The sequence below is a fragment of the Natator depressus genome, chromosome 4 (assembly GCF_965152275.1).
Source record: "Natator depressus isolate rNatDep1 chromosome 4, rNatDep2.hap1, whole genome shotgun sequence".
Lineage (NCBI taxonomy): Eukaryota > Metazoa > Chordata > Testudines > Cheloniidae > Natator > Natator depressus.
Window position 1 is genome coordinate 44,190,612 of NC_134237.1, and position 25,034 is coordinate 44,215,645.

General features: G+C 49.0%; 1 protein-coding gene across 1 annotated transcript in view; it reads left to right on the top strand.

Moving 5' to 3' along the window:
- The window catches only part of HSPA4L (heat shock protein family A (Hsp70) member 4 like), a 64,042-nt gene that overhangs the window by 12,371 nt on the left and 26,637 nt on the right, over nt 1-25,034 (top strand). The window contains exons 2-8 of the mRNA XM_074950840.1: nt 1,293-1,350; nt 3,011-3,151; nt 18,346-18,468; nt 19,758-19,857; nt 22,688-22,821; nt 23,832-24,076; nt 24,161-24,237. Of these exons, the coding sequence (XP_074806941.1) occupies nt 1,293-1,350; nt 3,011-3,151; nt 18,346-18,468; nt 19,758-19,857; nt 22,688-22,821; nt 23,832-24,076; nt 24,161-24,237 (878 nt within the window). The remainder of the gene's footprint in view (nt 1-1,292; nt 1,351-3,010; nt 3,152-18,345; nt 18,469-19,757; nt 19,858-22,687; nt 22,822-23,831; nt 24,077-24,160; nt 24,238-25,034) is intronic.

Genomic DNA, 25,034 nt, shown 5'->3' on the forward strand with positions numbered 1-25,034 from the left:
GCACACGCAGAATGGAATAAGCCCCTGACCCTGCTCCCAGGCGGGAGCTCGAAAGCTAGATTAAAAGGTCTGATGGGCTGGACGTGGCCCGCAGGCTGTAGTTTGCCCCACTCCTGTTATAGATTGTAATCAAGTCATCCCTTAACCTTCTTTTTATTAAGAGAAATAAATTGAGTTCCTTTAATCTGTCACTATCAGGCATGTTTTCTAATCCTTTAATCATTCTGGTGGCTCTTCTCTGAACCCTCTCCAAATTATTCTGAATTGTGGGTACCAGAACTGGACTCAGCATTTCAGCAGCAGTTGCATCAGAGCCAAATACAGAGGGAAAATAACCTCTCTACTCCTACTTGAGATTCCCCTACTTATTCATCTCAGGATCACATTTGATTTCTATGTGTGTTGTATGTCTGTCTATATATCTGCCTTCGCTTCCCTTCTAAACTAGGTTATTTGTTTAACTACCATGGCTTTCTTCCTTAATGGGGATTGTGACTGACTTTGAGCTTGTAGAAAGGATTATTGAATGATTTCCAATTATCATTCACATTTTTTGATTAAACTCTGCCCCAGCTGATTTCTCATAATTGTTTTCGACTTTGTGAAGTTGGCCCTATTAACACATCATATATATATTATTGGTATGGACTTCATTCTGCTTGCACAGTATGTATGTGATCAAGTCATGATCATTTGTACCTAAGCAACCATTAACGTTAGTTCTCTGATCAGTTCCTCTTTGTCTGTTAGAACAAGGTCCAATAAAGAATTCCCTTGGGTTGGCTGCAACACTTTTTGAGTTAGAAAATTGTCATCTCTAGTGTCTAGAAATTTCAGTGATGTTTTAGTACTGTTGCTGGCCTGCTGGGTGACCTGGAGCAAACTCCGTGCCTCAGTTTCCCTGCCTGCAAAATGGGGATTCTAATATTTACCTGCTTTGCAAAACACTTTGAGATTCTCTGATGAAAAGCACTATAAGAACTAGGTATTCTAATAAAATGCACATTAAAATATGTGCTGAAACAGACAATATATTTTATTACTGGTGCATGAAGCCTTTAGGTGTTGGGCATCAACTACCAGCACACTTACAACTGAAGGAAGGGAAATAATTTTGGGTAATAGAAAATGTTAATGTGACTTTTAAAGAATTCCACAAAGTAATTTAAGGAGCAGTTGATAATCTTTTAAAAGTAGTTTTAGGGTTTACTCTGGGGGGAAAAAATTACACTTCTTTTCCTGACATTTGTTTTCTGTCAAAGCTGAATATTTTTCTTTCTGTTGTTATTTAGAGCTTGTATATCTCTAGGATCCAAAACCCGGGCCATAGGGAATGCAGCAAAAAGCCAGGTAAATGGATCTAAACATATTACTTTACAGGAATTTAAGCGATCTTTAAATTACTCATCTCCTGTTGAACTGTGAGGGAACTGGAAGTGTGAAGAAATCTGATATATTGTTTCATGTTTTAACTCAAAATATATGCTTAATGTCCTTTCTTTTGTTACCAATTATTTCTAAATCAGAGGCTGTACTCCCCTCTGTTAAAACTAATTGAAATATTGCCTCTGGTTAATTCTTGATTATTTTTTTTTCTTTTTAGAGGAAAGACGGGGAGAAATGTAGGACTTGGTCTAGTCACCAGTGAAGAATAAGAAACATCCCTTAGTTGGGGGAGGAGAATGGGTATAGGCTCAAGTCTTCAATTATCGAAGAATGTTAGCATTCATTAAGAAAAGTTTCTGTTCCTTATAGTTTGAAAATGAAAACAGAAGCAGTGTTGTCTTTCTGAATTTACGGACACAACACAAATGTCTGTGCCGCTGCTTGTAGGTTTCCCAGACAGTATAGTGAAATTCAGACTCGTCAGTTTCACTACCTCTGATCAGAACTCTGGACAGCAGTAAAACTTGTGATCTTTGTAACTTCACTTTCTGCTGCTTGGGAAAACTAAGAACAGGAGCAAAGGCTGGGACTGGAGATCATCACCAGGAGGAATACCTAAAAAATGAGGACTGAATAGCAAAGATCCCTTGTAGCAGACTCGAGGGAGTGGAAATAATAACAGAGGCTATCCCTTACCCTTTACATGCACATGCACCCTAGTCAGGAAGTTGTGGAGTAATAGGGAGAGAACTCTTTCTGTCTCTTCCCAGAAGGTGGGTAGTTAAATTTCAGATACTCTTACATGATTAGCCAAAGGAATGGAGCCTTCAGGCATGTTCCAGGGGCAGGTGGACCCTCATTTTCAGCAGCCATGCACAGCTCATCAGTACACAGCTAATGGACATGGCTGGAGATGGGGGCCCTTGTGTTTCACATTGGCTTCCAACTGTTAAGCTTAATTCTCAGGCTAGTAAATACAAGGTACACTTTCAAAGCCTGGAGTACAGTTGTAATTGAGTTAAACATTCTGTATTCATTATAAAATAAAATGAGCAAGTTCTGTTGATGATGTGTGATGGGTCAAAAAAGTCAGGCTTTAAAATCTGTGTTTTAAATCACTAGCCCAAAATATTGAGACAGTAGCTAAGGGGAAGGCTCATATAGAATTGGGATCTGAATTAAGCATTTTTTGGGTACTTTAAGCCCTGAAAATTACTAGACATTTAATTACCATATTTTAATAACATTGTTAAAATGGTTGTATGTAGTTCAATCATTGTTGTTCAGTCATTGTACTGGTACGTAATTAATTCACTGTCCAAATTGGGTATAACAGGAAGTTCCTTTTAAGATAGGGAAGGGGAAAACTAGTGAAATGAATACTGACTTAGACATGGAAAGTGGGCTTGAGTGTATTAATTGGTCTCATAAATAAAGTGACATGCTTAATAACATTTGTATTCAGTGGGAAGTGAGGAAAAGGATACATTGCTCAAATGCTGGAAGTTTGTGTTCATAGCAGGCCTCTAGTTCCTATTTTAAACTTAAGCGACAGAGATAGATAAAGCCATAATTTCTGTGTTTTCTGATATGCCTCTCATAGCAACGCATTTATTTTCCACAGATTGTCACAAATGTAAAGAATACGTTACATGGCTTCAAAAAAATGCATGGAAGAGCATTTGATGATCCTTACATACAAGGTGAAAGGGTCAAACTTCCCTTTGAGCTTCAAAAGATGCCAAATGGGAGTGTAGGACTGAAGGTGAGTTTTGCAGTTTCCATGCATACCTGCAGCTGCCATAATCTGTGTCGTTATTTTGACAAGCAAACAGAGATTCTTCTTCAAGTGATTGCTCATGTGTATTCCACAGTAGGTGTGTGCGCTCGCCATGTGCACCGCTGCCAGAAGTTTTTCCCCTAACAGTACCCGTAGGGGGAGCACCGCTGCGTCCCCTGGAGTGGCGCCTCCATGGTGCGGTATAAGGGGAGCTGCACCCTTCCCCCACCCTCAGTTCCTTCTTGACGCCAGTGAAGGTGCATCGGAACTACTCTGCTCCAGCTTAGCTGTAGCTCATCCCCAGAACTTTTCCGTTTGCTTAGTGCTAGTACCTGTTGTTAGTCAGTTCTTTCAGTCAGTTCGGTTAGCTAGAGTACCCAGGTTGGGGCATGCCCCGGGCTTCAAGTCGTGCGACCTTTGTAGGCGTTCTATGCCAAGAAGTGACCGCACGTGGATTGCCTGTGCTGTTTGGGTGAGACTCACGTCGGTGACCGCTGTAAGATTTGTAGATCTTTTAAACCCCGAACAAAAGACATTAGACTCTGGGCCACTCTCATGGAGTCAGCGCTGACCCCAGCTCGGGCACGCTGCGCCGATTCGGCTCCAGGCACCGCAACTTCGGTGCGCAGCGACCCTTTGGTGCCTTCCACTAGCCGGCACTGCTCCCCATCTATGGGACACAAGAAGCCAAGGAAAGGCCTGTCGTCACAGTGGCAGAGAAAGTAGGGGCAGAGGCTAGACCCATGTTGAGCAGCCCTCATTCCCATGGCCTCCGATGCATGTTGAGTGGAGTAGCCCGGCTGCGTCGGGTCAGGCCTCTCCGGATGCCTTCGACGCCGGAGGCCTTGCAGGCGGCTCGAGACATCATGACCATACTGGTACTGGGGGTGCCACTGGTGTCGGGCCCCTGCTCCAGAGGCAAACCACCGCTGGGCTCCCTGCCATCGCCCCCAGCTCAGCGCAGATCTTGGTCAGGAGACTGCTCCCGACCACGTTCTCCGCCCAGCGATCGTTCGGGACGCAGTCCTCGTGCATTGCTGTCGACGTCCGCTAGACTGTCTGGTTGGGTGCCATCCAAACGGGGTCGGACCCCGAGTCGTCGGGGTTACCGCAGTCGGTCATGGCACGGGCACCGTCACCACTCCCGGTCAAACTCCTGCTTACGCTCCTCGCCGAGACACTGCCCCCGCAGCTCGAGGCGTAGATCGCTGGCACCACGCTGTCGAAGATCCATGTGTCGGAGCAGATTGCGGAGCAGCAGCTATGAGCGGTACTGCTCCTCTGCATCGGGGTTGCAGTCCCGTGGACGCCATAGCTCCAGGCACCGCCGTTCCTCCCATGATAGAGCCAGGTCACTTGTCAGCCTGACCTCTGCTCGCAGCCGCCCCTCCTTGGGTTAGCTGAGTAAAACCAACCTGCCGGTGCTGCAGCAAGGGCAGTGGCATGGGGCCCCGTGGCAAGGACAGTGGTACCAGTGGGCACCGTGGCCTCCGACGCAGCCCCAGGTGGGGGCTCGCTTGGTAACCAGAGCTTCAGAAGCACTGTCGGCCTCGATCTCTAGGCCCCCGGGAGCTAAATCTGTGGGACATGCGTCCTCGGCGCCGCGCCCGGAGTCCGACCAACGGGTGGACCCTCTGGTGCCGGCAGAGACTCAGAGCTCCGTGATGGCCATCTCCTTCCCCGCTCTGGATGACACAGTTGCGGCCCCTCCGCCCTGCAGGAGGATTTCAGGGCACAACAGGAGCTCCTGAAAAGGGTAGCATTGAGCCTTAACCTCCAAGCAGAGGAGATGGAGGGGCCCTCGGACTCTTTTTAATGTCCTGTCCTCCCTGGTGCCGGGCTGGGTGGCAAACATTTCGAATACCTTGTAGCAAACGCCGGCTTCCCTGGCCCCCATTTCAAAGAAGACAGAGCGCAAATATTTTCTACCCACCAAAGGGCATGAATACCTTTTATACCCACCCGGCACCCAACTCCCTGGTGGTCGAATCTGTGAATCAGAGAGAGAGACAGGGCCGACCAGCTCCCACGCCCAAAAATAAAGATTCAAGGAGACTGGACTCTTTCGGTAGGAAGCTGTATTCATCTTCAAGCTTCCAGCTGCGGGTGGCTAACCACCAAGCTCTCCTGAGCAGTTACGAATTTAACTTGTGGGGCTCACTGCCAAAATTTGAGGGCTCCCTCCTGGAGTGAGACAAGAAAGAGGTCAAGGCACTGCTGGAGGAGGGTGCGGCTGCCGCCAAAGCTGCCCTACAGGCAGCGTCGGATGCGGCGGACGCATTTTTTTTGGCGTTTTTGATGGGGCACTGGGGGGTACCCGGGCAACTCCCGAGGGGACTCCTCCTTCAATAAAGCTTCCCTTCCGCAATCGCTTGTGTGCTTTCCTCGGAATGGTCGCAACTAACCTCGGACCAATGGGTCCTCAACACCATCTCTTGGGGCTACATGCTGCAGTTTGTCTTGCCCCACCCAACCACCCCCTTCGCTGGTCTGGGGGACCCATCACATGTGGACCTGTTAGAGCAGGAGGTGGGCCAGCTCCTCAGTCTAGGAGCTGTGGAAATGGTGCCTGGGGGAGTTCAAGGGCAAGGGGTTTTACTCCTGTTATTTCCTTATCCCCAAGGCGAAAGGGGAGTCTCAGGCCTATCCTGGATCTGCAGGACCTGAACCAGTTCATGGTCAAGCTCAAGTTCCGCATGGTCTCCCTGGACCCCAGGGATTGGTACGCGGCCCTGGACCTGTAGGGCGCGTATTTCCATATTCATATATTCGAGGGGCACAGGCGTTTCCTCCAGTTCTTAGTGGGGCAAAACCACTATCAGTTCACGGTCCTCCCATTTGGCCTAACCACTGCCCCCAGGGTGTTCACGAAGTGTATGTCGGTGGTAGCAGCCTACCTCAGGTGCCGGCGGGGTCTAGATCTTCCCCTACCTGGACGACTGGCTGGTCAAGGGCAGCTCCTGGTCGCAGGTGCGGGACCACATGGCGCTCCTTTTGTCCACTTGTTTACCAACAGACCCAGGTTGGCACAAGGCCAAGTCAACATTAGTTCCAGTCCAGCGCATACAATTCAGCAGGGCGCTCCTGGACGCCTTGACGGCCATGGCTTCCTGCCCACCGGGCAGGTTCAAGACCCTGAAAGGGCTAATCGCCTCGGTCTTGAAATTCCCTGTGACACCTCCAGGGCGTGCCTACAGCTCCAGGGCGTGCCACGCCAGACACCAGATGAGGCCCCTCCAACTTTGGTTGGCCTCACAGTTCTCCCAGGCCCGAGACAGTATGGACAAAGTCCTCACCATGCCCGACCCGGTGATCGCCTCCCTACGGTGGTGGTCCTCCCCGAGCAACATGCTCCAAGGGGTCCCCTTCAGGGACTCAGCCCTGTCACTGGAGCTAATGTCTGACGCGTTGGACCTGGGTTGGGGGGCCCATCTGGGGACAGTTCAGACTCAAGGGCTGTGGTCGACCACAGAGTTGTCCTTCCACACAAACGTCAGGGAGTTCAGGGCGGTAGGCCTGGCGTGTGTGGCCTTTCTGCTCATGCTTACAGGGCAAGATAATCCGGGTCCTCACGAACAATACGGCCTCGATGTTTTACATCAACAGGCAAGGTGGGACCCAGTCTTCAGTTCTCTGCCAAGAAGCCCTCAGGCTCTGGGTCTGCTCCAGGCGGGGTTTGGGACGGGGTGCGATCTCGGATGCCTTCCTCCTGCCGTGGTCAGGCCAGCTTCTCTATGCCTTCCCCCTCATCAGCAAGGTCCTAGAAAATGTGAAGTTAGACAAGGCATGGGTCATTTTAATTGCCCCAGCTTGGTCCTGGCAGCATTGGTACAGGACCCTCATGAGCCTAGTGGTCGCCGTGCCGTGGCCATTGCCTCTCCGCCCAGACTTGCTTTCCCAGAACCAAGGCCATCTTCTTCACCCCAACTTAGAGGCTCTCCACCTCACTGCATGGCTGCTCAATGGCTAGGCAGGAAGGAGCAGGCGTGTTTGGAAGGGGTCCATCGCGTCCTCCTGGAAAGTCGGCGGCCATCCACACGCTGAGCCTACTTGGCAAAGTGGTCCGGTTTGTCCAGGTGGGCTGTCGAGCAGGGTGTTTCCCCGATGGCTGCCCCGATTCATCTTATCCTGGATTACCTCCTCCACCTTAGGACCCAGGGCCTGGCCCCCTTCTCGGCCAGGGTGCACCGGCGGCCATATCGGCCTTCCATCTGCCGGTGCAGGGTTGTACAATGTTCTCCCATACTTTGACCGGACGGTTCCTCAAGGGATTGGACTCTTTTCCCATATGCTAGGCCCTCTGTCCCAGAGTGGGATCTGAACTTCGTGGTGTCCTGTCTCACAGGACCCCCCTTCGAACCTCTGGCCATGTGCTCCTGGTCTCATCTTTCATGGAAGGTGGCCTTTCTGGTTGCCATCACGTCGGCCAGGCAGGTATCGGAGCTCAGGGCTCTGACCTCTGGACCCCCGTACACATTTTTTCACAAGGATAAGGTCCAGCTCTGCCTATACCCCGCGTTCCTCCCTTAGGTGGTCTCCGCCTTTCACATGGGCCAGGACATCTTCCTGCCTGTCCTCTGCCCCAAGCCTCACAAGTCCAATGAGGAACGCCTCCTTCATGTGCTCGATGTGCCTAGGACACTGGCTTTCTACCTGGAACAGACTAAGCCATTCAGGAAGTCTTCGCAACTGTTTGTTGCTTCGGCTGAGCGCATGAAGGGGCGGGTCGATCTCCACTCAGCGCCTCTCTCGCTGGATCACCTCATGCATCCGCACCTGTTACGATCTGGTAGGAGTTCCCCCGCCACTGATGGTAAAGGCGCACTCGACGCGGGCACAGGCCTCGTCAGCTGCCTTGGTGGCCCACATCCCAATTGAAGACATCTGTAGGGCTGCTGCCTGGTCCTCTGTTCACACGTCCACCTCACACTATGCGATTGTCTCCCAAACCAGGGCCGACGCCGGGTTCGGTAGAGCTGTATTCCATCCCAGGAATCTGTGAATTCCTACCCACCTCCAACAGATATAGCTTGGAATCACCTACTGTGGAATACACATGAGCAATCACTCGAAGAAAAAAAGACAGTTACCTTTTTCCGTAACTGGTGTTCTTCGAGATGTGGTGTTCATGTCCATTCCACATCCCACCCTCCTTCCCCTCTGTCGGAGCTGTCCGGCAAGAAGGAACCAAGGGTTGGGGGAGTGCGCAGCTCCCCTTATACCGCACCATGGAGGCACCACTCCAGGGGGTGCAGCGGTGCTCCCCCATGGGTACTGCTAGGGGGAAAACTTCTGTAACTGGTGCACGTGGTGAGCATGCACGCCTACCGTGAAATAGACATGAGCAACACGTCTCAAAGAACACCAGTTACGGAAAAGGGTAACTGTCTTTTCTGCTTGGCTGTACTTTACTTCTCAAATGAAATTACTTCACTGAGCTTTCTATTTTAATTTTCTTAAATTCTATAAAGAAGGCTCTGGATATATGCATATCTATCCAACCTGGGGGAGGGAAGGAAAAGAAGAGTTTTTCTTCGAGTGCTTGTTCATGTCAGTTTCAATCGTGTGTGTGTGTGTGTGTGTGCGCGCGCGCGCGCACGCTTGCACAGCAGCCATAAGATTTTTCCCTTAGCAGCATCTGTCGGATTGGTGTGGGCACCCCCTGGAGTCGCACTCAATATAGAGCCTTGCTGACCCCGCATCCCCTCAATTCCTTCTTACCACCCTGTGACCGTTAGCTGAAAAGTTCCATATCTCTTGCCTTGGCAAGTGCCGTTAGCAGTGTCCATTGTTCAAAGTTGTTTATCTCTTAGCATAGTTAGTATTAGTGTTAAGGTTTCTTCTTTGGGGGTCCCCCCCCATTGGTTCCCCAGCACCGTGGCATGCTGCGGTCCCCCGGGTTTAATACTTGTGAGGTCTGCGGTAAACGCATTCCCAAAAGCAACCCACACACTTTATGCTTGCGGTGTCTCAGAGAGAGTCACCAGAAAGACCAGTGCAGGATCTGTTGCGGGTTTCGCCCTAGAACTTTGAAAGACAGGGATCAGTGTCTCAAAGTTCTGCTGATGGAGGCCACGCTCCAGCCCCAGTCAGACCCTGGATCGGGGCACCCCGTGCCTAGCACGTCCTCCTTGGTGCGGAGCACCCTGACACCATCGTCCCAGGGTCTGGAGGAGAAAGGGCTCCTTACGAGACTCTGGGCACCATCACGGCTCCTCCTGCATGCAGCTGGCGGGCAGGCACGGGTCACAATCACTGGCCAAAACCAAGGAGCTGGCCATTGTGGGACCTCGGTTGGCCCACAGGACTTCAGCCACTTTGCCCACGAGGGTCGCATCGACTCCTGCCCCGGTGCAGTTCAGTCCGGACCTGCCCTGCTCGCCAGGCCCTCGGAATAAGCAGCTGCAGTTCCTGTCGATCCCAAAGGCATTTAAGGTGGCACAGGACTTGTTGCGCCTCCTGGCACAGTTTTCCCCTCCCAGGAGGGATGAACCGCTGGCATTAGCCTGCCCCGGAGTCCAGTCAAGGGGGAAGACAACCGTGCTGCTGTGGCGCTCACGATCTCTACATTACCCCTCTGGCGCCAACAGCTCAGGAGCGGGAGCCTAATCGGTCCCCTAGCTCCTGACGGTTGGTGCCTCGCAGCACAGCTCCTCCATGGTCTTCATTTTCGGAGACCTCAGATAGGAGAAGGAGCAAGAGGTCGAGGTCGCGAAGGGATTGGCATGCCTACGCAGCACTATGGCCTCTGCAGTGGCCCTTCTGGATGCCATGGACCTTCCACCAAAACCAGGGACGAAGCCAGAGGTCACATTCAGCAGAGTCGGTAGCATCGGCTACCTTTGTACTTCCCTCTGCCTCTCTGGAAGCTCCAACTCCGACGCTGTCCAAGGTACCATAGCTGGCCACCACGGCACCGCCATAGCTCATGTCAACACAGTCAGCTTCGGCACCTTCGCCGGTACCATCAGCACCAACTGCTCCGGCACTGGTTTATGCCGTCCTGGCACCATGGGGCACGGCACTGTTCATTTTGGCACCAGCTCGGGAACCCCCAGGCATCACGGGACCCCATGGGTGTGGAAGGAAGAGAAGGGAACAGTCTCCCCTTATGAGGATCTCTTCCTCTTCCTCCCCGGACGAGGCATTGGGAGGCACTTCTGTTGCCCCATCCCTGGAGGACAACAGGGTTCTGCAGCAGTTGTTGTGGCGGGTTGCCCAGGGCCTGGGCATTCAGGCAGAGGAAGTAGTGAAGGACACGGATCCCACGGTGGATATTCTTGCCCCCTGTGGCCCTGAATGTATCGCTCTGCCTCTAATAAAGACTGTTACTGTTACAACAAAGATTTTGTGGCAGACCCCAACCTCGTTGCCCCGACACCTAAGCGCAATGAAAGATGCTACTTTGTGCTGTCCAGGGGCTATGAGCACCTTTATACACACTCCACCAGATTCCCTGGTCGTGGACACTGCCAACCAGCACGAGCCTCCCCGAAGAACCCAGGGAGGTGAAAAGACTCAACCTTTTTTGGGAGAAAGGTCTAGTCCATTGGCAGTTTGCAGCTCCATATTTCTAATCAGTAGGCCATTGTCAGCAGTTACCGCTACAATACATGCGGGGCAATGGAAAAATTCGCAGAGTTCCTGCCACAGGACTCCCATGGCAAGTTCTCAGACGTGGTTGAGGAGGACAGGCTCATTTCCCGAGCTTCGCTGCAGGCTGCTGTGGACGGGGCTGATGTGGCTACTTGGGTGATGGCTACCAGGGTTGCCGTGAGAAGGGGCTCCTGGCTCTAGGTCTATCATACGAGGTCCAGCAGACCATTCAGGATCTAACCTTTGGGGTTTGACTCTTTTCCAAAAAGGCAGATAAAAGGCTACATAGCCTGAAAGACTCGAGAGCCACCCTCAAATTGCTGGGCCTCCACACCGCCACCGCGCAGGCATTTTAGGCTGCAACCTCCTCTGCAGTTCTACCAACCGCTGAACCAGCAGGGCGGTTCACGGAGGAGAAACAGGAGCGGCAGGAAGAGGCCGCACCCGTCCTCAGGCCAGGGCTCTGGCCCACCCAAACCTTCATCTGGCCAGAAGCAGGCCTTTTGAAGGTGCAAACGAGGACGGCGCACCAGTCCTTGGACTGGATGCAACCCGCCTTACTTTCTTGTCCTGACTGTCCCTTTTCTACCATGTGTTGGCCTGTGTCACATCCGACATCTGGGTGCTCCGAATGGTAGAGAGGGGCTATACCCTCCAGTTCTCTGCCCTTCCACCCCCTTTCTACATCCCTCTTTAGGGACCCTTCTCACAAGCAGCTCCTCTACAGGAGGTGCACTTGTTCCTATCGCTGGGAGCAGTGGAAGAGGTTCCTCGGGAGCTGAAGGGCAAGGGCTTATATTCCTGGTATTTCCTAATACCAGAAGCCAAAGGTGAGCTCAGGTCCATCCTAGACCTGCGAGAGCTCAACAAGTTCATGAAGAAACTCAAGGTCTGCATGGTCTCTTCGGCCTCTGTCATCCCTTTCTTGGATCTAGGGGACTGGTATGCAGCCCTCGACTTGAAGGACGCATACTTTAATATAGTGATTACACCGTCCCACAGAAGGTACCTCAGGTTTGTGGAGAGCAATAAATACTGCCAGTTCACAGTCTTCCCGCTCGGCCTGTCAGGGAGAAAGACGCCTCGTGTATTTACCAAGTGCACGCGGCAGGTACAGGTGTTCCCATACCCCGACGACTGGTCAAGGCGGCTCCAGGGCTCAAGTGGAGGCACAAGTTGACTTCATAAGAACGACATTCGTCAAACTGGGCCTTCTGAACGTGGGGAAATTGACTCTGTCCCCTTTTCAGCCGATAGAGTTCATAGGAGTGGTCCTGGACTTGACTCAGGCCAGGGAATACCTCCTGGAAGCGAGGTTTTAGGCCCTGGCGACAACAGTCGAGGTCTCAGGCAGTTTCCCACCTCCACAGCAAGGAATTGCCTGAAACTTCTAGGTCATGTGGCCATTTGTACCTATGTGGTGCAACATGCCAGGCTCAGACTCCGGCCTCTCCAATTGTGGCTAGCCTCAGTGTATCAGCCAGCTCGGGACAGGGTTGTGACTGCCTCGCCCGCCTTGACTCCCTGACTCCCCTTCACCAGTCCTCAGCCGTCCCTCTTGCTAGTGACAAATGCCTCAGCCTTGGTCTGGGAGACCTCAGGACACAAGGCATCTGGTCCCAGGCAGAACTCACTTTCAGTGTCGGAGAGCTGAGAGCGGGGCACCTGGCATGCCAGACTTTCCGAGCCCACTTGACAGGGAGATCTGTATCAGTTGTGACAGACAACACCACAGCGATGTTCTATATCAACAAAAGGGGTGCACGCTCCTGTCCCCTGTGCCAGAAGCCCTCATGCTATGGGACTTTTGTGTAGCTCATTCGATACACCTCCAAGAGTCGTACCTGCTGGAGTACAGAACGAGTTGGTGGACCGTCTCAGCAGGTCATTTCATTGCCACAAGTGGTCCCTATGCCTAGACTTCATGAACTCCATCTCCCAACTGTGGGGCTTTCCCCAGATGGACCTGTTTGCCACGCGACGCAATGGGAAGTGCCAGCAGTTTTGCTCCTTCCTGAATCACAGCCCAGGCTCCATCACAGATGCGTTCTTCCTCCCATGGGGGGGTAGTCTTCTATATGCGTTCCTGTCCTCTCATTCACAAGGTGGTTCTTCGAGTGATTGCTCATGTGTATTCCACAATAGGTGTGCGTGCTCGCCACGTGCACTGGTGCCAGAAGTTTTTCCCCTAGCAGTACCCATAGGGGGGAGCGCCCCCACGACCCCCGGAGCGGCGCCTGCCTGGTGCGGTATAAGGGGGGCTGTGCTCCCCCCACCCTCAGTTCCTTCTTGCCACCAGTGAAGGTGCATCAGAACTGCTCAGCTCCAGCTTTGCTGCAGCTCGTCCCCAGAACTCTGTTTGTTCAGTAGTACCTGTAGTCAGCTAATGCAGTTAGTTTTAGTTAGTCATTGAGCGCGGGCCGTGGCATGCCTCGCGCCCCAGTCTTTAATCGTGCTGCTCTTGTAGGCTCTTTATGCCAAGGATTGTCTGCACTGCTTGGGAGAAACCCATATCAGCGAAAGATGCAAGACCTGCAAGTCTTTCAAGCCCCGGACTAAAAAAGAAAGGGACATTAGGCTCAGGGCCATCCTGATGGAGTCGGCGCTGGCCCTGACCCCAGCACACGGCTCCAAACCGGTACCCGGCACCACGGCGTCGGTACGCGGAGACCCTCTGGTACCATCGTCCAGTCGGCACTGCTCCCCGTCTACGGGGCACGCCAAGAGGACCGGAAAGACTCCCTCTTCGCAATGGCACCGAGGGAAGTCTGGGACAGAGGCTAGGCCCATGTTGAGTAGTCCTTGATCCCCATTGGGCCCCGGGCCTCCGACTCATGTTGAGAGGAGTAGCCCGGCCCCTTTGGAGCAGGCCTATCCAGATGCCATCTACGCCCAAAGCCCTCTAGGCAGCCAGGGACGTCATGTCCATGCTGGTGCCCGGAGCTCTGCCCATGTCAGCCCCACGCTCCAGAGGCAATCTGCCACTGGGATCACCGCAGTCACCACTGGCTCAGTACTGGTCTCGGTCAAGGGAACGTTCCCAACGCTGCTCACAACCCAGCGACCATTCAGGGCTCAGTCCATGTGGATCGCCCTCAACACCAACCATACTGTCCGGATGGGTGCAGTCCGGGAATATCGACGGGACCATGGCGGACGTCGCCAACGGTCCTCGTCTCGCAGGAGATACCGCAGTCGGTTGCGTTATGATCGTCGACGCCGTTCCCACTCGAACTCCTGTTCCAAGGCACGGTAGCCCCGGGCATCGATCGCCAGCGTCTCACTGACACAGGTCCACCCGTCAAGGCTGTTCGCGGAGCAGCTACTACCGTTGGTACCGCTCCTCCATGTCGAGATCACGGTCCTGTGGCCAACATCGATCCCAGCACCGCCGATACTCCAGGTCCAGAGGCAGCAGCAGATCATACGCCAGCCTGGCCTCCCCTCACAGCCGCCCGTCTACAGGCCAAGCTAGCCAGCCCGAACAGCCAGCCCCGCCGGTGCCTCAGCAAGCGTAATGGCACCAAGCGTTGTGGCTGGCCCAGTGGTAATAGTGGGTACCTTGGCCTCCGGCGCAGCCCCCAGTGCGGGCTCTCTCAGTGGCCAGGGCCTCGGAAGCACTGTTGGTGTCCATCTTTAGACCGCCAGAAAGAAGGTCGGTGGGACCTGTGTCCTCGGTACCGTGCCTGGAGTCCGACCAGGTGGTGGATCCTCCGGTGCCAGGCGACACCCAAAGCACCGCACTGGCCTCACCCGTCCAGAGGAGCTGATTGTGGCTCCGTCCCCCTTCTGTCCCGCAGGAGGACTACCTGGCCCACCAAGACCTCCTGAAAAGGGTGGCAGTGAGTCTCCATCTCCAGGCTGAGGAGATGGAAGAGCCCTCAGACTCCCTGTTCAATGTGCTGTCCCCTTTGGCACCGGGCAGGTTGGCTTTGCCGCTCCATGAAGGGGTGGCAAGAATTTCAAATGCCCTGTGGCAAACACCAGCCACATTGGCTCCCATCTCTAAAAAGGCGGAGCACAAGTACTTTGTACCCACGAAGGGACACGAGTATCTGTATACTCACCCAGCACCCAATTCCTTGGTGGTCGAGTCGGTCAACCACAGGGAGCGGCAGGGGAAACCAGCCCCGACCCCCAAGAACAAAGACTCTCGGAGGCTGGATACTTTCGGGAGAAGAGTTTATTCGTCGTCAAGCTTTCAGCTACCAGTAGCAAACCATCAGGCTCTCCTGGGTCGCTACAAGTTTAATCTCTGGGAATCCCTCCCCAAGTTTGAGGACTCCCTCTGGGAACGCAATAAGGCGTGTAAGGTGCTCGTGGAGGAAGGGGTGGTGGCCGCAGGGGCATCCCTACAGGCCTCTTTGGATGCAGCAGACACGGCTGCACGGTCCATGGCCTCAGCGGTGTCCATGAGACGGGCATCATGGCTTCTGCTCTCCCTTTTGATGGCAAAGCTCTGTTTGCTGAGGAAACAGACACAGGGCTGCATGGCATGAAAGATTCCTGCATGACCCTCCAGACCTTGGGCCTCTATGTCTCTACTCCAGCAAAACCCAAGTTCAAGCCACAGCAGGCTCCCGCCCAGGCCGCCCTCCCGAAGTATGAGGCCACTCACAAAAAGTAGCGGGACTATAGAAAGCGTCCACAATAGCAATCCCGGCCTGCCCCCCAGCCTGGGTCTTCTAGAGTCAAGCCAGTGGGCAAAAGGCATTTTTGATGGGACACTTGGGGGTACCCCGCCAGTCTCAGCAGGAACCTACCCCCAATAAAGCTCTCTTTCTCCAATCGGTTGTGTTCTTTCCTCCCAGAATGGTTGCGGCTCACCTCGGACCGGTGGGTCTTCAACACCATCTCCCAAGGTTACACCCTTCAGTTTACCTCCTCCCCACCCAACCGTCGTCCACCCCTGTCCTTCCTGGGGGGCCCCTGTCACAAGGCTCTGCTCAAGCAGGAGGTGGGGCGGTTCCTGGACCTAGGATCTATAGAGGTGGTGCCTGAGGAGTTCCAGGGCAAGGGGTATTACTGCCGGTATTTCCTTATCCCGAAGGCCAAAGGGGGGCTCAGGCCCATCATGGACCTGCAAGGCCTGAACCACAACATGGTGAAACTCCAATTCCGCATGGTTTCCCTGGCCTCCATCATCCCCTCCCTGGATCCCGGGGACTGGTACTCTGCCCTCGATCTACAGGATGCATACTTCCACATCCACATATTCGAGGGGCGCAGACGCTTCCTGCGTTTCGTGGTGGGATAGAGTCACTATCAATTCACAGTCCTACCGTTTGGTCTGTCCACTACCCCCAGCGTCTTTACAAAGTGTATGGCGGTGGTAGCGGCCTACCTCAGACGCCAGGGGGTCCAAATATTCCCGTATCTGGATGACTGGCTAGTCAAAGGCACCTCCCGGTTGCAGGTGAGGGATCATGTGGTGCTCCTCCTGTCCATATGTACTGCCCTGGGCCTGTTGATAAACAACGCCAAGTCCACGTTAGTCCCGATCCAACACATAGAGTTTATCCGGGCGCTACTGGACGCAACATCAGCCAGGGCCTCTCTCCCACCAGACAGGTTCGAGACCCTGAAAGGGCTCATCAACTTGGTCACAAGGTTCCCGGTGACAACAGCCAGGGCTTGCCTGCAACTGCTGGGTCATATGTCTGTGTGCACATATGTGGTCCGTCACGCCAGACTCCAAATGAGGCCCCTTCAGCTCTGGCTGGCCTCGCAGGTCTCCCAGACCACAGACAGAATGGACAAAGTCCTCACCATGCAGAACTTGGTGATCACTTCCCTGCGGTGGTGGTCTGCCCCAAACAACATGCTCGAAGGGGTCCCGTTCAGGGACAGGGCCCCGTTGTTGGAGCTGGTGTCCGACAAGTCGGACCTGCGTTGGGGGCCCCATGTGGGGAACTTTAAGACCCAAGGCCTGTGGTCTCTACAAGATCTACCCCTTCATATAAATGTCAAGGAACTCAGGGTGGTGCGACTGGCGTGTATGGCCTTCTGCTCATACCTGGAGGGCAAGATAGGGTTCTCACGGACAACACGGCCTCGATGTTCTATATCAACAGGCAAGGTGGTGCCCGATCCTCTGCCACGAAGCTCTCAGTCTGTGGGACTTATGTATAGCCCACGACATCTACCTAAAAGCCTTCCACCTTGTTCTTGAAGATACGTTGCTCATGTCTATTCCACAGCCCACCCTCCTTCCCCTCTGTCGGAGTTGTCCAGCAAGAAGGAACTGAGGGTGGGGGGAGCACAGCCCCCCTTATACCGCGCCAGGCAGGCGCTGCTCCAGGGGTCACGGGGGGACGCTCCCCCCTATGGGTACTGCTAGGGGAAAAACTTCCAGCACCGGTGCATGTGGCGAGCATGCGCACCTATTGTGGAATAGACATGAGCAACACATCTCAAAGAACACCAGTTACGGAAAAGGTAACTGTCTTTTCTCCTCAAGATACAGAGTGAAGAAGCTTCAGTGATATTGATAGCTCTAGCCTGGCCCCACCAACATTGGTACACATCTCTTCTGGAAATGTCCGTGGAAGCCCCAGTCACCTTGCCGCTCCTCTTGGATTTAATAACTTAGAATCACAGCTGTCTCCAGCACCCGAACCTTGAGTCGTTGCACCTCATGGTGTGGAAGCTCCATGGCTGAACCCTATGGAGCTCTCCTGCTTGGACACAGTTAGAGAAGTCCTTCTTGGCAGTAGGAAACCCGTCACCAAGGCTACCTACCTTGCCAAGTGGAAGAGATTTTTCAGTCATCCCTGATGCTCACCTCTATATCACTTATACTGGACTACCTTCTCCATCTCAAGCAGCAGGGACTGTCCATGTCGTCAGTAAGGGTTCACCTGTCCACCATCTCTGCCTTCTGTTGAAGCGGATCTTCTAATGGCCCACGGTTGGGCAGGTGTTTGACAACACCAATGAGAATTTGGAAACAAATATGCTTAATGCACAGTCATTTATTTGAAAGAGAATTATACAAGCAGTTAAGGTCACTCGGTATACATTCTTTTACGTAAGCCTCAGTTCCTCACGCATAAATTCTCAGTAACTAATACAGGTTCCTCGAGGATTTCTGCACACACGTGTACCAGGCCAACTCAAATCCTTTGAGTGGAATAAGCAATGTGTAGCTATAGCATCAGTTGTTGGTGTTTTGAGTGCTTTCTGGGCTCATGGTGTGGTGAAAACTTAGAAAAAGATATGTCATTGCCCAGAAAGGCTTGAAATCTAAACTAGACAAACTCTAAAAGAGAAATCCAAACATGATTTTATCATCTCTGGGAGGACATTGGTTTGTCTTCTGGTTTGACATATGACATGTTTGATGCCATTTTATTTTTAATAAGTGGGTTTTTCTGATTCTGCTGGAAAGTTTTGAGAAAAGATTTAGAAAACTCTTGTCTAAAATAATTAGATGCACACCTACTGCCCACCTACAAAGTGGTTGCACTTAGGACATAAAGATCAAAGAAGTATTGGAATGAAACAGCCCATGAAACAAAACATTTCTTTGTACTGTGAAAATATTGATGTCTGCTTTGTAATTGTTTAATCTTGTGTTTCAGGTGCGATACCTGGATGAAGAGAGACCATTTGCAATTGAACAGGTTACAGGAATGCTATTGGCCAAGCTTAAAGAGACTTCAGAAAGCGCACTAAAAAAACCAGTGGCAGACTGTGTGATTTCTGTAAGTTGTAATATATTTACCAGAGTTCTGCTTATGGGTAATTGTATATAAACAGTACATTATAATGGTGTGATGGTGTGTTAACTGGAAAAGAGCCATGTGAGGTGCTGCCAGAAACCACCCCGAAGAAAATAAAACTATAAATATATGCTGAAAAGCACAAAATATATTTTTAATATCTGATACCCATTCACCAAAAAACCAGGCAGATCTTGTGTAGAGGTTTTATACTCAGTGGAGATAAGAGACAGAATTTGCGTGATGACTTTGTGGTGTTCCTCAGACAAGCTCTAGTACAGCAGCAGGCTTCCTAACACATGCTATAGCTACATTTTTGACCTACTGTACAAGAAGTGTAGACCAGAAGTGCCAAAACTTTGTTATTCTGAGGGCTCCACCTTCAGTTTTCCTTAAATATGAGAGCTATACCTAACTTGTGTATTTCTACAAAATCTCTCAGTTCTTTTTGCTTGTGGAACCACAATGTAAAAAAAGAGTTTTCATAGCACATTTTGGATGCCAATGTAATATGTGCCATACAAATAAGACACAGAACCTACCACAAAGAGCTTCTAATTTAAAAAAATAAAACAACTTTGGTTGGGCCTTTTTTTTGTGGAGGGTTGGGGGTCCTCTTATTTTTATCTTAGCTTCATTCTTCCTGCCTCCCTTCTGTTCTTCATTCTGATACTCTTCAACCACCCTGGAGTTATGCTTGAGCTGTAGCTTCCTGTAATAAGGAGCCTCAGTCTTTGGAGTTATTTTATATTTTTGTTTCTTATGTCCAGATGGCTTATGCTTTTGGGGTCAGACATGTCCTCGATTTGTTTAGAAAATGAGCCGAAATTTTACTGTGCTATATAAATGTTTAAATATTTTCTCTGTTAGTTAAACTAACTTTTTGTTAAAATCTAAACCTTGTTTCTTGAAATCTTATGCTATCTGGGATTTTTTTAGTGTTAAATATATTAAATGTAGTTTGTGTTTAGAAACACTTGTGCATCGTGCATCTGGACTGTCACTGATTCTGTAAATCTTGACAATGCAGGATATGTATTTGTCTTAATACCAGTTTGGATAATTGGAACTTGTAATGAAGTAACTTTTTAAAAGATTTAGCAATTTTAATCAGTCTGTATTAACTAAATATGATTGGTGTCTTAAATTTCCATGTTAGTCAAATTTGTGGAATTGTTTTGTTTTATGGATATATTAACTTTTAAAGTGAGCGTAGGATTTTGTGTGTAATGAGATTTGTATAATGGAGTACAAACTTTGTTTGAAAACAGGTCCCTAGTTTCTTCACTGATGCTGAGAGAAGGTCTGTAATGGCAGCTGCGCAGGTTGCAGGTTTAAACTGTCTGAGGCTGATGAATGAAACTACAGCAGGTAAATATGATACTTGCTAGAAGCAGACCAGGAATAAGTGTGTAACACTATTTTTAACAGTCTAAACTCTTAAATTTGGAAGATTGGATTCTGAATGATCATTACATAACCAATTGTGTTGTAAAAATATATAAAGTCACCTATAAAATATTGATAGTTTAGCTGTTATGCTTTTCTTTTCTGAAAGTCCAGTTAAAATATTACATCTGTAGTAGTGTTCTCCACTTAAAAAAAAAACCCCAAAAAAACAAAGAAAACTTTGGAAGGTGAGGGGTGTGGGTGGAGTGGTTTTTTATTTATTATTATTATTATTTATTATTTAATCATTAAAACCAGGACTGCTACGTTCCAAGAACCGTACCACAGGGTGCTTTATGTCTGTGGTTTGAGACCAGATAGCTCTTCGTAGTATTGTTTAGTTTCAGGGAGATGGATGTGCTGCAGAAAAGATACTATACAATCCATAAATCAAGCCAAGAGTACTAGTCTGCATGCAGGAGTGTGACCGTACCATGTTTCAAACTTTATCTAGTTTAGTGAAGTCCTACTAATGTATGGCTTAAATATATATTACAGTAGGGAGTCACATTTTTAATTCATATTTGAAAAGAAGAATAATTGTGTTGAAATGCTGACTACAGTAGTAATGACTGCCATGCCTTTATTAATAGACCATTTAATTCTAAAATTTCATCATGAAAGATTACTATTCCTTATTTATCTGAAAAGAAGTTGTGGAAAACTAATTGTTACCAAAAAGAAAAGGAGTACTTGTGCCACCTTAGAGACTAACCAATTTATTTGAGCATGAGCTTTCGTGAGCTACAGCTCACCTCATCGGATGCATACTGTGGAAACTGCAGAAGACATTATATACACAGAGACCATGAAACAATACCTCCTCCCACCCCACTCTCCTGCTGGTAATAGCTTATCTAAAGTGATCATCAAGGTGGGCCATTTCCAGCACAAATCCAGGTTTTCTCACTCCCCCACCCCCATACACAAATACCAGTTTAGTCCCTCCAGTGATTTTTGGGAATGAAAGAATATTCAGATCTGTTTCTTCTCTATCAACAATGATGTAGCATCTGTCTCTACACTCCAAAGCCAGAGTCACCACCAAATTTGTTCGTGTACTTTTGAAGTAGTTCCCTCCCCTGGCAACTGGATCCATTATTCCTTAATTAACAGGTGCAATAACATGTGCATCTCTTGGTTATGATATGGATATTTTGTCAATCTGACATCTGACAAAATACTTAATTCATAGTCATTATGAAGTCTCCATCCAAATCAGATTTTTTTTTTCTCCCCCTCAGATTTAGGTACATATCTTTCTCAGTTTGTTATCCGGCCTGTCTCAGTCTAGAGTCCAATTACAGCATTTGGCACAAACACCCATTTGTATGAGTGAGTAATTTGCTCATTCCAGTTGTTCATTGCTGTATTACAAATTCTTTGGCCAATCTGAGAGCCATGGTTGATTACAGCAAAAGGTAGATCAAATTCTCATTTGCCAAAAGAAGGGTGGCTGTGATGAGATGCTTCCATTATAGGAGTGTCAAAGTAGAGTAAATTGTGTGGGATCCAGGTGGAGCAATTTAAATCAGTGACTTTTCTAGAGTAGGGAGCTGGGCTGGAGTGGAGCTGGGGACAGAGTGGGCCTGGATGGCACTCCTTCCTCACCCTCTCGTGGGGGTGGCCCCATGCCCTGCCGTGCCCTCCCGGATGTTCCTCCTCACCCCGGTAGTTTGCGGACCACTGTCAATGGCATGTCCTTTTTTGAGTGATGTCCCTGTGGGTGCTCCACTTCAGGTGTCAGTGCGTCCCTGAGCCATCGATCAGAGAATTTTATCAGCAGTGCCTGTCTGGGTTGCGCATGCGCCATCCCTATTTTGTGGTGCTGTTGGTGCCATATCCAGTGCAAACGACCTGACCCCCGCAGTTCCTTTTCAAAATGGATCTCATGGTGCATTCACCTCTGCTACCAACAAAACAATTTAGAACCCCCAGTGGGGATCAGAACTCATTCAGCCAGATCTATAGCAACCTCAGTAACCTTTCTAAACAGTGTACCACTCAGACATATGCAGAGCAGCTACCTGGGCCTCTGAACATATATTCATAAAGCATTATGCAATTGACCAGACCTTAGGCTCTGATACACTGCTAGGCCTAGCAGAACTATCTTCAATCACTCAGACAACTCCGAAACCCCTTGTGTCCACAGAGGGGGTACTGCTCTACAGTCACCTGAAGTGGAGCACCCGCAGGGACATCACCTGAGGAAGAAAAGATTACTCACCTGATGCAGTAACTGAGGTTCTTCAAGATGTGTTCCCCCTATGGGTGCTCGTCTACCCACCATCCTCTCCTCTGCTTTGGAATTCACACTATATACTCTACAGTAGAGAAAGGAACTGAGGGGGTCAGGTCACGTGTGCCAGACGAGGTGCCAAGGGCTCCGTGAGACGGAGATGGCGCATGTGTGACCCAGATGGGCGCTGCTGCTGAAATTCTCTGATCAGTGGCACAGAGATGAACGAACACATGAAATGGAGCACAGGGGGAAACCTCTAGAAGAACCTCAGTTATTGCACCAGGTGAGTAACTTTCTCTTATCTTTGTCACTTTAGAACAAAATCATTCAATGTTAACAAAGTGAAAATTTGTGTAGACTTTCAATATATATTATCGCAAGTTACTGTGAATTTTTGTACACAGTCCTAATTTTTTTAAGAGCTTTAAGTTAACTTTTTTTTAAAAAAGTCTAAATTATTGAAAATTGCTTGAGACATCTAATTTAATGTATTTATTTTTTTTACAGTTGCACTAGCTTATGGAATTTATAAGCAAGATCTACCAGCCTTGGAGGAGAAACCAAGAAATATAGTCTTTGTAGATATGGGGCATTCTGCATACCAAGTTTCAGTTTGTGCTTTTAACAAAGGAAAACTGAAAGTAAGTTTATTTTTACTACATTGTTGCACCAGAGGCTAAGCAACAGTAGTCTTTCTTAACTGGGACAATGCTCAGGAAACTGTTCAGTGAAGTGCATTTCTGAATGGGTTAAATGTCATGCCTTGTGTGGGCAAACCTGTTTGTAGTAAATATGTATGAAAGGGTAGTAACTAATAAAAGCTTTCCTGCGTTCTAGTTATTAAATGACCATCCTTCATGGCATTTCTTCAGCAGCTCACTGTAGAAGGAGAATGCTTAGCCACACAACTAAGGAATCTCTTTGAGTAGAAGTTAGAATTGGAAAGTCGGTACATGGCCTTAAAGTCCCATCTTTTATAGACCAAGAGTACAATTATCTGATCTCTAACTGGAGAAGTCACAGAAGCAACTTCTCTACCTCCTCTCCAGTGTAAATGAAGTTTTGTTTAACTTTCTTGAGAAATGAAGTGGGCTATAGCTGAATTGCAGTTTTCCCAGCCAGGCACTGAAAGGGAGTCGGGGAGGAGAGTTGACTCTTTGAATTCTAACTTAGGGATGTTTGCTAAGTACATTTAATTCAACAATTTTAATTTTGTATCTGTGAGACTTTCTCCTTTCAAGATTGGGGTGGTAGTGGCTTAATTCTTTTTTATCCTAGACTTACTTTTGTCTTCAGTAACAAAACACAGTAGCTACAAAAGTTGTGTGAAAAATTAAAGTGCTCTGTGGTCTCAGTTCTTTTTAGATAAATACCCTAGGCATGCTGTGCTCTGAACAAGGACATGCATACCCAATGGAAAACTTAAGCAAGAAAGAGTATTAGCAGATTTTACTTTCTCAATGGAATGGCGTATTTTTACATAGGGAGATTGCAGCATGACAAGATCCAGTTTTTCCTTCTGTATGTCCAGAACTGCTCAGTTCTATATGCCCGTAAGCTTCACGGAGTGGAGGGGAACATTTATGGAAAATGCTGATTTGGCAGGAGGTAGAGGATCACTATATACTTGACACATTTCACTTCTGTGCAGATCTTGGCTACTGCTTTTGACCCTTTTTTGGGCGGCAGAAACTTTGACGAGGCTTTAGTAGATTACTTCTGTGGGGAATTCAGGACAAAATATAAACTGAATGTGAAAGAGAATGCTCGGGCACTGCTGCGCTTGTATCAGGAAAGTGAAAAGCTGAAGAAACTTATGAGTGCAAATTCTTCTGACCTCCCACTTAACATTGAGTGCTTCATGGAGGATCTTGATGTCTCCAGTAAGATGAACAGGTACGGTACTGCATATTACGTTAACTCCAACCAGAATATGGTGGTTTTAGTTCTGCCTGTAACGCAATATTTCTTCTTCTACAGAGCTCAGTTTGAACAGTTATGTGCTCCTCTCCTAGCTAAAGTGGAACCTCCTCTAAGAACAATAATGGATCAAGCTAGTAAGTAGAAATTAATTCAGGGTACAATGTTTTGTTATCTGGCTCAAAAAAAAATTACTAAACCTTTTTAAATACCAAAAATAGTTAAAAGATGCAAAGCTAAGCACTGAAAAGTTAAATGTCAGTTAAGGTCATTGAGGCAAGCTTAATTTGTCCCTCTTGCCATGTAGGCATTATGATATGGTTATGTGATTGCGTAACTTTTTTCACGGGACTTTTGGTTCAAATATGGCACAATTTAGTATGTATCTCTGATTTATTGAGCACCATTCATCCTGAACAATGAATGAGGTGGGGTTCTGAGGAAAAAAATGGAATATAATCATGCAGTTAAGGAGTATCATTTTACTTGCACTATGGATACAACTGACCGAGAAACCTTAATTCTTGTGTTTCCTAATTTTTAAGTGCTTGACTTTGCAACCTTTAAACTTTTTAGCATAGCCTTTTATATGTGACTTACTTCTATTTTTCCTTTAATAAAAAAAAATTACATGCTACTGAAATAACCTTCTGTGTGAATCATCAGAAGTATTTGAAGAGTTGCAGTAGCTGCTTCACAACAGTGCTTAGTGGGACAGGGGAGCATGGTCAGTGCAGATGGAATGATGAGAATTTAGGAGAAAAGTCTGCAGTGTAAGCCCTGCAGCACATGTGAAAACTTTCTTTTTTGGGGGCTAAATAAATCTAGATGGATTTTCAGAGACAAAAAGGCCACGCTCTGATCTACCCCTAAAACATATTAAAAGTAAAGGGAAGGAAAAATTGTGAATATCTTTTGTGAGCTGACCTAATAA